We start from the raw sequence: 13,721 nt of genomic DNA, 5'->3' as shown, positions 1-13,721 counted from the left end.
TTTAGCCTCAAGAAATATATCCAACTCTTGAATATATTTAATGAACTGGCCTCCACCGCCCTCTGGCAGAGAATTCCACAGGTTCACCACTCTCTGGGTGAAGAAATTCCTCCTCATTTCAGTCCTAAATGGCTTACCCCTTATCCTTAGACTATGACCCCTGGTTCTGGACTCCCCAGCCATCAGAAACATCCTCCCTGCATCTAGTCTGTCCAGACCTGACAGAATTTTATAGGTTTCGATGAGGTCCCTTCTCAATCTTCTAAACTCCAGTGAGTATAAGCCCAATCGACACAATCTCTCCTCATACGTCATTCCTGCCATCCCAGGTATCAGCCTGGTGAATCTTCGCTGCACTCCCTCCATGGCAAGAATGTCCTTCCTCAGGTAAGGTGACCAAAACTGCACACAATACTCAAGGTGCGGTCTCACCAAGGCCCTGTACAACTGTAGCAAGACATCCTTGTTCCTGTACTCGAACCCTCTTGCTACGAAGGCCAACATACCATTTGCCTTCTTAACCGCCTGCTGCACCTGCATGCTTACCTTCAGCGACTGGTGCACAAGAACACCCAGGTCTCTCTGCACTTCCCCTTCTCTCAATCTATTGCCATTCAAATAATAATCTGCTTTCCTGTTTTTGCCACCAAAGTGGATAACGTCACATTTATCCACATTATAGTGCATTTGCCATGTTTCTGCCCAATCACCCAACCTGTCCAAATCGTACTGGAGTTTCACGACATCCTCCTCACAGCATACCCTCCCACCCAGCTTTGTGTCGTCTGCAAATTTGGAGATATTACATCCAATTCCCTCGTCCAGATCATCATTAATATATATTGTGAACAGCTGGGGTCCTAGGACCAATCCTTGCGGTACCCCACTCGTCACTGCCTGCCACTCGGAAAACGACCCGTTTATTCCAACTCTTTGCTTTCTGTCCGCTGCTGGCAGTGAATTTAAAGCCTTAATTCAGCCTTGAGGTTTTGCTCTTTTGTTAATTTCATCATAACCCCTTGATTAAATTATTACTGTGTAACTCGCTGCGAGCCATCTATTACCAATTTGTTGTAATATAGTATATATTACAGGCTAAATATGTTTGCTAATGGAGAGATGTGTGAATGTGTAGTCTTAAATGTTGTCTGCTTGAACTTCAGATTGTTGCTTACGTCAGTGTCTCCTGCTTTTATTATTTTTTTTAAATGCTTGCTTGTTAGTGAACCACTACTGTACAGATTGAATTATTTCGATCAGGTCCTTTGGACTAAAATCCATTTTAGTTAATAAAAATTAAACTTTCTGTCATGTGAATCTTTGACGGGACGAGTTTCATTGTATAAAGTCCTGATGTTTGACGTAACCTGTAGCTGAGATCATAAAATCTTCCTTTTTGAGCTTTCTGTGACTTTTACCCCTGTAATGCAATGTTGAGAAGACGCTAAAAATCTAAACCACCTCATTTTATCCTGAAACTAGAAATACTTGACGTGGGAAAATGTAGTGTGTTTTTACCTACAACATTCATTCTGACACTTCGCTCAACCAATATTTTTCAGAATCCGTACCAGAAGATGAAAAGTGTAAAGCAGAGTCAAAATTCCAACCTAGTCATCATAGTTCCCATTCTTCTAGAACACATCAGCAAAGAAATACAACTAAGTCCAGGTCACGAACTACTTCAGCATCACAGTCCTCTGCCTCCCTTTCCTTAGTCATGCCAGACGATGGTGCATTTGTTTCATCTAAGAATAAAAAAATAGGTAAGGAGTTTTGCATGATTTTAAAATACTTTAATTTATCCCTGTTGAACTATTTGTAGACCAATTTGGAAAAAATGTTTTATCTTAGTCATATCCAGGGTCCAGTTTGGTGTTGGATGTGATATTACTTGCATTAACTCTTGCATTAGGAAAACTACTGGGTAGGGAGGTCGTTTACATATTATTACATAGTGTACAGCACAGAAACAGGCCACTCAGCCCAACCAGTCCATGCCGGTGTTTATGCTCCACTCGAGCCTCCTCCCGTCTTTCCTCATCTAACTCTATCAGCATAACCCTTTATTCCCTTCTCCCTCATATGCTTGTCTAGCCTCCCCTTAAATGCATCTATACTATTCACCTCAACCACTCCCTGTGGTAGCGAGTTCCACGTTCTCCCCACTCTTTGGGTAAAGAAGTTTCTTCTGAATTCTCTTTGATTTCTTGGTGACTGTCTTGTATTGATGGCCTCTAGTTTTGCTCTTACCCACAAGTGGAAACACTCTCTCTCTGTCCACTCTATCAACACCTTTCATAACCTTAAAGACCTCTATTAGGTCACCCCTTCTAGAAAAGAGACCCAGCCTGTTCATTCTTTCCTGATGGGTATAACCTCGCAGTTGTAAATCTTTTCAACACCCCCTCCAGTTTAAAGTATAATTGCCTATTTTCTCCTCCTGGCCCCCCTCACTCCTAGTTCATGTCTTTCTCAATGTTCGGTGGTATAACTTGTGTACCTGGGGAAACTAACAGCTTATGAAATTGACCTAGTTTTGCGGGGAGCACAGAAAGACTTAGAGTAGTTGTACTATGATGCCAACAAGCTAGGCATATTTCCCAAGTCATAGAAACAGAAGATAGGAGCAGGAGTAGTCCATTCGGCCCCTCGAGCCTGTTCCGCCATTTAATGAGATCATGGCTGATCATCCAAATTCAGTACCCTGTCCCTGCCTTCTCCCCATATCCCTTGATCCCCTTAGCCTTAAGAAATATATCCAACTCCTTCCTGATTATATTTAATGAATTGGCCTCAACTGCCAATGGCTAACAGTACTTCACCATCTGCACACAGATGGCAATGTTCCAAGTAACAACACTGTCTTGGATAGAGTTCCACATATAGCTGAATTGCTGTGAAGCTTCACATCTGGTATTCTGTGTTGGATTGGTACAGGATCTTAAGGTACAACTGCAACACCTGTTGCATTTGCGGCATGTGTGCTCTGGCAATGTATCCTTTTAACCATGAGATATGCAAGAGTACCCTGGTGTGACACCGCTTTGAATTTTTTTTAACCCTTCTATCCTATGAGTGAATTCCTGGCTTCTGCTTTGTACAGTTACTCACATCTCCCCACAATGGCATGGCTGAAAACAGGAATACATCATGTGATTAATCACAGCCAGAATCATGTTGTTCCACGAGAATGTATTGTCACTTTGTGCACCATTTCTTTATCTTCATATAATTGTACTTTGTGAATTCTTTTGTGGGTATCAAGGGTGCCGATGCTGGAGAATGGAACATTTCCAGTTTTGCCACTCCAAGCATCGAGCACTTCCAGGTCAGGTTCAGCATAACTCAGCTGCAGATTAAAGCTCCCTCTTTCTGATATAAGGTGTATTAACCCCAAACTTACACCAGTGTGTACTTTCCTTTGCCAGTTGTCCTTACAGCCTTTGAGATTTTCAATTTGTGGACTATCTTGTGCTATGATCCCAGGTCCACAGTGAGCTGGTTTGAGACTGTCCAAACTCATTTCTTTCAAGATTCTTACGCATGGTACAATCCATGCGCAGGGTCTCTTGGGGAATGCCTTGCAGCCATCCCATAGTTTGATTGGGCTGTCTTTTGTTAATTGGCATGTATTAAAACTGCCCAGGCTGTGCATCTCACAAGCACACATGCTGAGTCACATCTGCTTAGTTAAGTATTTAATGTTTAGTTTGTATATCTGTTGAATTTCAGATACACTCGGCAGATGGATTGAATTTAGTTAAATATTGTCATGTGCAGTTGGTATTTAAACAAGAGGCCATTTTAGTAATACAAGAAGCAAAGTCGCTGATTGGGAATCTACAAATGAGAAAGTAAATTTATATAAAGTTAATTTGCTGAGCATTGTGATCCCCAATTAGAGTTAGGCGCTCTGGTCAACTTTCAAGCTTTGTGTTAAATGCCCAACAGCCTTATTTTGCGAGGCAATGTGGATTAAAGTGAAATGTTTCATATCTTTGGTAGTTTTGGCTGTGACATTATCGTGTGAAAATCTTATCCCAGTATGCAATAAATGGGTTAGCCAAGGGGTTAAAAATCTGTGCTAAGATCAGGTATCTTGCTGACACGCACATGACCAGTTGCAGTCAAAATGTATGCACATTGATAACTATAATTACTCAAGAAATATAAACTGCCTTCCCAGGTTCAGACCTTTTCCAGTGTTTGGAATAAACAGGATTAGTAACCAGGCTCCCCCACATAGACAGGCCTAATCACAATGTTGCCGTCGGGTGTATTTGGATACCGTGCACTTTACAACCCCCCAATTTACAAAGAAGCAGTGCTTTGAAAAAGTGAAAGGTTCCTCATCCCACAAAAAGTACTTGTTATGCAGTTATTTGGAATAATTGTGAGAATGCTGCTAGAAGTGAGTTTACGGGTTTTAATTTCATTTGCTCGATTTCCAAGCAAATGATTTAGCTGTAATAAATATCTATATAGGGTTTTCTTCACCTCGGCCAGAATCAATATCCAGGTCGGTCTTGAGTTCAGTCTCCTTAAATACTGGCAAAAGATCCCATCTGAAACTGATATTTGCTTGACATTGTGTAGTGTTCCTAACTCTAAGGAACTGTGCATGCGGTACAGGTTTTGTAGGGTGTGAAATTGCAGGGCTTGTTATTTGAAATCACTGGCCCAGTAAGCTGAAATTATTCAACTAGGGACATCACAATAGTGTTACAAAGGGCTGTGGTTTTAGTAACATACTGGCAAAAAAAACCCTGTGTAGGTGCCCATTCCTGTCATGTACACTAATATACCCAAGGGCTTTCATCATGGCCTAACTGCCACCTTCAGAATTATGACTGCCATAGAGAACTGTAAAGAAAGAAAGAGACGTGCATTTCTATAGCACCTTTCACAACCACCAGACGTCCCAAAGCGCTTTACAGCCAATGAAGTACTTTTGATGTGTAATCACTGTTATAATGTCAGAAACGTAGCAGCCAATTTGCACACCGCAAGCTCCCACAAACAGCAATGTGATAATGACCAGATAATCTGTTTTAGTGATGTTGATCGAGGGATAAATATTGGCTAGGACACCGGGAATAACTTCCCTGCTCAAAATAGTGCCATTGGATCTTTTACATCCACCTGAGAGGGCAGACGGGGCCTCGGTTTAACGTCTCATCCGAAAGACGGCACCTCTGACAGTGTAGCGCTCCCTCAGTACTGCACTGGAGTGTCGGCCTAGATGTTTGTGCTCAAGTCTCTGGAGTAGGACTTGAACCCACAACCTCCTGACTCAGAGGTGAGGGTGCTACCCACTCAGCCATGGCTGGTGTAAGAGGTACCAAAAAAACACGCTTCTACATGATGTGAAATAGCTATTTGTATTGGAATGATTTGAGGCGCAGCACCATCTTTGGGTTCAAAAGCCACTCGCGTACCACTAAAACTTTGCTCTTGCAGTTTGTGCTTCTGCATCAAGCTTAAATCTCCACCTTAATTGTTGTTTGAACGTGATTGGTGTAAGGGACATGTTTTCTGAGTTGGCCACTGGAAAAAGGAATTCATGGTGGTAAACTTGTCCATCTCCACAAGGGAAGAGAACATGAGAATTGACAGAAGTGTCTACCCTGCCAGAGCCACAACAAAAGTTGTGTTCATGTTTCCCATCCTCTTGCACTAGGTAAAGTGACACTGGTACTCATGAAGAGGTCATATCAGTCTATCTTGCCTGCCAAATATAGTGGTACAATCTACTTGTCTATATTCTAATTGAATTTGTGCAACTAAAAAAACCTTCCTGTGGTGCTTTGCTTAAATTGCTAATAATTCATATTTTTTTGAAGGGGGGGGTGCGCGGGGGAATGACTTTCCATTAACAGGAGTAGACTGTATTAACAGCAGCCAAAAAACGTTTGATCCATCCTGCCCTCCTGCTGGGTTGCAGCAGCAAGAATAAATATAACAAAATGAGTCTACTGCACTTCAGTGTGCATTTGTGTATAATTGCTTGATAGCTGCTTTATTGCATCCATTCAGTAACGTGACTGATTTGCAGTATTCTGTGTAATCCAATTACCTCAAAATGTGTCAAACTAGGGCGAAGCCACCCAATGATTTTTGTAACTGAACATTTTATTGATTAATTTATTCAAAACCACTCTTGTCAATTGCTGACTTTTAATTTTAATAGCCCAGAAATTCGGGTCGAGGGCTTCACGCGGGTGCAAGCCTCCGACCTGCACTTACCTAGCGTGCTGGCCGTTGTGCTGTGGGCCCCCGTGGGATTCTGATCCTGGGCCTCCTCCAACTGCCGGCGCGCAGTGCTTGCGTATCCCAGGAAGTGCTGTCAAACTTATAAATACTACAAGCCCCAAAACATCACTAAACCTTCAAATACATTTTTTTTTAAATCACATTTTTAAAATAAATTATAAATTACATGAAATAACTATTTTAAACAATTTAAATTTTTGAAAAAAATAATTTTATTTTCTAACGGGGCTAAAAATAAACTTGCCTTTCTTTAAAGTATTTAAAAATAATAAACCTGTGGAAAAAATGTTTTAATTTTAATTAATTCACCACTTACCTTGTAAAAAGCAGGTCTTGCGACTGCTTTTTATATGTCTAACTTCTGGAGACTTACCCTCCCGGGAAAACCTGCAAAAAAAAAACCGTAAGTTTGATGCGCGCACGCGCAGCCTCTCCTGCGTACGCGTTCGACTTCTGAACCCCTTCTTTCAGGGGAACGGAAGTGCCGGTTTCCCGCGCATGCAGGAAACCGGCACTTCCATTGGGCCTATGGGTGAGTACCCCATGCATACTCACCTGTGGAGACCCGAAGTTCTGGGCCAATTTGGTTTTTTTTGTACACAAGAACATAATTAGGAGCAGGAGTAGGCTATACAGTCCCTCGAGCCTGCTCCGCCATTCAATAAGAGTACGGCTGATCTTCAACCTCAACTCCACTTTCCCGCCCGATCCCCATATCCCTTGATTCCCCATGAGTCCAAAATTCTATCGATCTCGCCCTTGAATATATTCAACGGCTGAGCATCTACAGCCCTTTTCGGCAGAGAATTCCAAAGATTCACAACCCTCTGAGTGAAGAAATTCCTCCTCGTCTCAGTCCTAAATGGCCGACCCCTTATCCTGAGACTATGCCCCCCTAGTTCGAGACTCTCCAGCCAGGGGGAAACAACCTCTCCGCATCTACCCTGTCAATCCTCCTCAGAATCTTACCTTCATAGCTTGTTCACACAATATTAACTAGGTGTTGCAATAATGCTTTGCAAACAGAGAAAGGATCCATTTGTCAAGTCTTGTTCTTGTGTCCAGCTCCTGGTGTTCCTGTGCAGTCAGATGTACACCAATAGATTTGTGGAAGAGCTAAAGTGGAGCTCTCTTCCTGTTTGTCTGCATTCATAATCTTGTACAGTAAACTGCTGACAAGATCAGGTAATTTAAATCTGTATCTTTAGTCAATACACTGGATAATTCTTCAGCAAATAGCAGTATTAGTATTTGGCTTGAATGTTTAAACATCGATGTTTTACAGACCTTCAATATTTTACAAATTCTTTATTTACCCATTGGTGGAATCCTATTGCTGTTAGATTCAATACAAGGCCATGTAGACCAGTGGATTTGATGGGGGTGGCTCACTCCACACCAGATTCTGCCCTATGCTGCGTCGAAGAGATATGGCCTGGTTGTCAGCCCTGTACATGACTGCAACTGATTAGGACCGAGTTTATTTCAAGAACACCCAGGTGCAGTGACTGCACCTCCATGCATTGTATAAAACCCAAAAAGTCCATAAAGAATGTCTGAAGTGAAGCTTTACACACTGCTGCATTTGTATGTGGAGCCAGACAATATCATTCCCTGCACGTCCCATATTGCAAAGGTTCAACTGCAGATGATCAGCACTTGCTGAACCAGGATTGTTGGAACTTTGATTTTGTCAACTCTGCATTGTCCTGACTAGTTCTTCTTCCCCATCACCCCAGTACAGTTTCTCCAAGGTTTTGCTCCCAACAGCCATTAGGATCAAACTTTAGACATCTTTGTTACTTCCAGCTACATTTTGTTATGCTAGCTAATACACAATTAAATTCATCTAATGACCAGTGTAATACACATTTTTTAAATATTCGTTCATGGGATGTGGGTGTCGCTGGCAAGGCCAGCATTTATTGCCCGTCCCTAATTGCCAGTGAGGTGGTGGTGGTGAGCCGCCGCCTTGAACCGCTGCAGTCCGTGTGGTGAGGGGGCTCCCACAGTGCTGTTCGGGAGGGAGTGCCAGGATTTTGACCCAGCGATGATGAAGGAACGGGGATATACTTTCAAGTCAGGATGGTGTGTGAGGTGGGGGTGTTCCCATGCGCCTGCTGCCCTTGTCCTTCTAGGTGGAAGAGGTCGCGGGTTTGGGAGGTGCTGCCGAAGAAGCCTTGGTGAGTTGCTGCAGTGCATCTTGTAGATGGTACACACTGCAGCCATGGTACGCCGGTGGTGGAGGGAGTGAATGTTTAAGGTGGTGGATGAGGTGCCAATCAAACGGGCTGCTTTGTCCTGGATGGTGTCGCGCTTTTTGAGTGTTGGAGCTGCACGCATCCAGGCAAGTGGAGAGTATTCCGTCACACTCCTTACTTGTGCCTTGTAGATGGTGGAAAGGCTTTGGCAAGTCAGGAGGTGAGACACTCTCCACAGAATACCTAGCCTCTGACCTGCTCTTGTTGCCACAGTATTTATGTGGCTGGTCCAGTTAAATTTCTGGTCAATAGTGACCCCCAGGATGTTGATGGTGGGGGATTCGGCGATAGTGATGCTGTTGAATGTCAAGGGGTGGTGGTTCAACGCTCGCTTGTTGAAGATAGTCGTTGCCTGGCACTTGCTTGGTGTGAATGTTACCTGCCACTTCTCAGCCCAAGCCTGAATGTCATTCAGGTCTTGCTGCATGCGGGCATGGACTGCTTCATTATCTGAGGAGTTGTGAATGGCGCTGAACACTGTGCAGTCATCAGCGAACATCTCTACTTCTGACATGATGGAGGGAAGGGCATTGATGAAGCAGTTGAAGATGATTGGGCCCAGAGAATCTTTTGACCTATTTATGTTGTAGAACTGCTTCATATGGTTCTGCAATATTGCTTGAAGACTAGATTCCCTGGCACCAGAGCAGAATCAACTGCACAGTTGTTTTTTCGGTCACAATTTAGGACTTTGTTTCTGCCTGTTATACCTTCCTCGTACAAGCCAATAATAAAAGATGTATCTCAGATCTGTGCAGGCAGTCTAACCAATAAAAGAAATTGCACCAGGTGCCTCTGCCAGCAGTAAGTGTAAAGCAAATACAGTAAATCCCCTTAGAAGTGCCGTCTTCTAGATGAGACGTTAAATCATGGCCCTGCCTGCTCCCTCAGATGGATATAAAAGATCCCATGCCACTATTTGAAGAAGAGCAGGGCAGTTCTCCCCGGTGTCCTGACCAATATTTATCCCTCAACCAACATCACTAAAACAGATTATCTAGTCATTGTCTCATTGCTGCTTGTGGGAGCTTGCTGTGTGCAAGTTGGCTGCCGCATTTCCCACATTACAACCGTAACTACACTTCAAAAGTACTTAATTGGCTGTGAAGCGCTTTGGGACGTCCTAAGGTCGTGGAAGGCGCGATAGAAATGCAAGTTATTTCTTTCTTAGTAATGTTATCTTTGGGAGTGGTGCAAAAAGGTTGTATACAAGTCCTCTATTGTCGTAGCCATAGTGCGGTATATTGAAGAGCATTACTGTACTGTACCTCCTGAAGTCGATCTGATGGTGAGGGGTGTAGTTTCATCGTGGGATCAACCATCTGTGTGATGAACAGACCTTAGTCATGGAGGGCTGTCTTTTTTCCACACCTTGGCACATTGACTTGTTCTGTCTTCAGCATAATCACAACAGTTGGTAAGCTATTGGCAACAGTTTTAACATAAAAGTTTCAGACCATTTCAGTTGTGTTGATGGCATAGTTTTGGTTAAATTTCCTCCCCCCCCCCCCCCCCCCCCCCCCCATTTATAAGCTGTACGTCGACAGAATTTACTTTTAATTTACTTTTTTTTTCCCTAGGTGCTAATATAGAGAAATCAGCAAAAGACTTGCAACGATGTACTGTGTCCCTAGCCAGGTACAGGGCGGTTATTAAAGAGGAAATGGACATTTCTATTAAGAAGATGAAGGTGGCATTTGCCGAACTACAGAACTGGTAGGTCATTAACTGAAAATAAATAATTTCACAATCAATTGCTGAGCTGCAGTGTAGTAAACAGGTGAAAGAAGGAAAAGAATATCACAATTAAAACAAATTTCAGTGGAAGATAAATTGGTGGTTAACAATCCCCCTTAAATACTGAACTCCTTTTTAAGATGCCCCATTCAAGTGTTGACATGTATGGGAAAGATTTGGATTTGTTTGCATTCATCTGTCAGTAACCTGTTTACATATTGAACACGTTCTCTGCTAAATTCCAGTTGCATGCTCATTTAATAAATGTTAAATGTAGAATGTTTGGTGGGGAGGAGGGCGAATACTCTCCATAAGGGAGGGAGCGTGTTTAAATGATATTCATGAGTGGGCTTCACAACATCGAGTGAGGCGAGCTCATCGTTCTGCTGGCACATGATTTGGGCCTCAACGTGCCCAACAGTTATAGAGCTGTTAATTACTACTAACCTACCAACTATACCTGCTGATGACACTACCTAGTGTGTTTTTTAAAAAATATCAGCTCAGTGGAAGATGTCCTCATTTTGAATCTACTTTGCATCAGGAACAAGCTGATGTCAGTTTTGGGTGCGTCAGTGATTCCATAGAAAAATTTGGAAACCGCATCGAAGAATAAATCAAATGTAGATAGAGGAGCCCGAGGCAAGATAAGTAATTGCTGAGGAGTATTTCAAGAAAGCTTTATCACTATGCAATTGTTATATTTCTTGGCAACGTGAATATATAGAGAGCTAGATTTTGTCACCAAGCCCTTGCATCCTGACTGTGCGTTTAGTCATATCCTGCTGCCTGACCGCACCCATAACAAATACAAGAACTTTTACAATAAGTGTAAACAACTTTCAATAAGGATTTAGGTGCAATAAAGTCAAAATCTGTCGGTATATGTTTCTCTTGTGGAACACTTCCAAAAACTACCTTCTGTAAACTTCTAATGCCTGTGATCTAGTACAGTTCTCTCTTTGTACTTCATAACCCAAACTTTAACCCCAAGGAATGGGTGTCGCTCCTTCCCCCTCCTGAAAGCCAATAGCCCAGTGCGCTTCGTGTGAGAGCTTCGACACTCAGTGCTGGCAGGCTGTTCAGTCGTATGGGACATCGCAACTAACCCCAAACCTGCCCTTGCCTGATATTCATACACGTGCATTTTCCAGCAAGGGTCAGTGGATCATGATCTGGAGCGGAAATACTGGCTGACTTCAGTTTTCTTCGCCCCCCCCCTCCTCTCCTTCGCTCAGTTACACGAAGACCCATTTGTAGTGGCCCAACCACTGCCTTGGCTGAGATTCACCCTGCACAGGTCAGAGTTTGAACCACGGAGCTTCCTGCTCTGTGTTCATTGCAAATAGATTGTCGTTTGCCCAATCTGTTCTCGGATTGATGAGTTGGGCGGTAAAAATAATTGCTTTGCCAAGTATTTTCTCTTGTCTCGTGTCCTTGTACACTTCATTTTGCACCAGTCAGGAGGGAAGGTGACCTGTCTGCAGGTATCTACCAGTCCAGCTTTTGAACTAGCCACCAATTTGGCTCACTTAACCTCAATGACCCTACTGCAATTAGGAACTTAGTCATATGGGGAGAGCCCACAGCCAAGCATTCTGTGGAATTGTGCCACTGGTCTCCCTTCCAATGATGATTTGAACTTTTGATGTGCTTCTATCATTTTGAAACTACAGTGGCTGTTCAATTATTTGTGCAGAAGTATCTCTGGGTCAATATTTCTTGTATTTTCCAATCAGTCTTTTGAGGCTCCCTCTTAAGCCATACAGGACCGTAAGGCTGTATTTGATGCCCGCCACCATATCCCACTGCATAGCCCATTGTTCAAGATGGTGAGTAGAGATCAATAGATCCCCAGGCGAATCTGCCAGCAGCACGATATCCTCTGTGGGAAAAACAGTACAGCAGTACTCCTCCGAGACCATCCCTTCTGACACCGTCCACCACATGAAGACATCAAATAGGATGAAGAGTGGACAACCTTGCATCACTCTTCTTTCAAGAGTGATAGATTCAGTGAATCTCCCATTTAAACTAACAGATCTTAGACCTGGAGTACATATCCACGATAAAACCCAAGATTTGGCCTTTTACATCCCAGAGCTTCACCATGAGAGCCCCATAATTCACTAGGTTGAAAACAGTAGGAAAAAATCAATGGAAGCCGTATCTATGGTCTACCTGGACCAGAGGAAATACTTTATCACAAAATGTAGTTAATAAGTACCATGTTAAAACAAACTTGTACGGCCTGTATACATGAGTGGTGGGGGGCGGTGGTTAGCAACAGGTCCGCTGGTCCAAGTAATCATTTTCTGCTCTTCCACCTAACTTAAGTAATTGATGGAACTTCTGCACTAGTTCTTTTTATTAAAAAAAAAAAAAAAAAAATTAACGATGAAGAAATGAGAAAATTAACCGTTACCACCAGTACAACAGCATACAGTGGTTTTGATTGTCATTTAGGACCTGATGAAATTGTTGGTTGCAGTCTGGTGACTTGAGTGCATCATACAGAAAAACCCTGTGTGGCAGAGAAGTGAAGTATTACCCTCCAGCCTCCTTTTGTGGAAATTCGGGAAGTACTTTATATTGTGCAACAGTCATGGAGGAAAGTTCAGTGACCGTGCAAATCAATTGTATTGGTGGTGAATTATTGTGGGTTGAACTTGAAATCTCCGTTTAACCGAGCAAATGAAGGGGACGTAACAGAGTTTACTGTGAACCACACATTGCATTCTGTACTACATAACTGATTGCTTGATTATATTTAGACCATTTGGAGCCACTTTTGCTCAATGGATTTTATTTTGAATGTTTCAAACGTCACTGAATAAGGCGTTATCTCTGCATTAGTATTGCACTGGATTGCTCCGCAGGTCTCTAGTCGCTGCACAGTTTTTTGACCATTCAGAGCTATGGAGACGTTGCAATAGATCTACAGAGCAAAGGTGAAAATTGTACCGTACTTTCCACAATAGCCCATGATTATAATTCAAAGACACCGCAGCAATAATTGTGTTCCACGATATTGTAATTAATAAAATCAAAAGCCAAAATTTAATCATTAAATCTCCACAAAGGTTGAAGTCTTCATTTTAAAAAAAAAATCTTAACGTGCCAGAGACGGATTGTATCTGTCATGCTTCGAACATTTCTCCACAACTTTAAAGGTCATTGTAATTCCTCCTTACACCTGGGTTCATTTGCTTTGTTGTATTGCTCGTAAAGATACCTGTAATGTAGCTATTTGCTCCAAGTTATTGCTAAGCAACAGGTGCACCTGGGCTTAGTGCATTCCTCAATTGTCATGTGAGCTTCATGAAAACGAAACTTAAACTAATTGGAAGGGCAGGAAATACTGCCTAGCATTTAGAGATTGTAATTTTGGGGGGTTAAAATTCACAGTGCAGTGCATTAGAGCAGCTTCATGCAGTTTTGCAGATC

The 13,721-nt window shown here is 42.6% G+C and overlaps 1 protein-coding gene across 2 annotated transcripts in view; it reads left to right on the top strand.

Moving 5' to 3' along the window:
• Window positions 1-13,721, top strand: part of spats2 (spermatogenesis associated serine rich 2) — a 112,109-nt gene that overhangs the window by 62,289 nt on the left and 36,099 nt on the right. For both annotated transcript variants that reach the window (XM_085972842.1, XM_085972843.1), the window contains 2 exons: window positions 1,563-1,766; window positions 10,118-10,253. In XM_085972842.1, the coding sequence (XP_085828968.1) occupies window positions 1,563-1,766; window positions 10,118-10,253 (340 nt within the window). The remainder of the gene's footprint in view (window positions 1-1,562; window positions 1,767-10,117; window positions 10,254-13,721) is intronic.

Source organism: Somniosus microcephalus, chromosome 33 (assembly GCF_052327205.1).
Source record: "Somniosus microcephalus isolate GS21.2 chromosome 33, FLI_Smic_1.0, whole genome shotgun sequence".
Classification (NCBI taxonomy): domain Eukaryota; kingdom Metazoa; phylum Chordata; class Chondrichthyes; order Squaliformes; family Somniosidae; genus Somniosus; species Somniosus microcephalus.
Note: the sequence above shows the minus strand (reverse complement) of the source record. Positions and strands in the feature narration are given on the sequence as shown.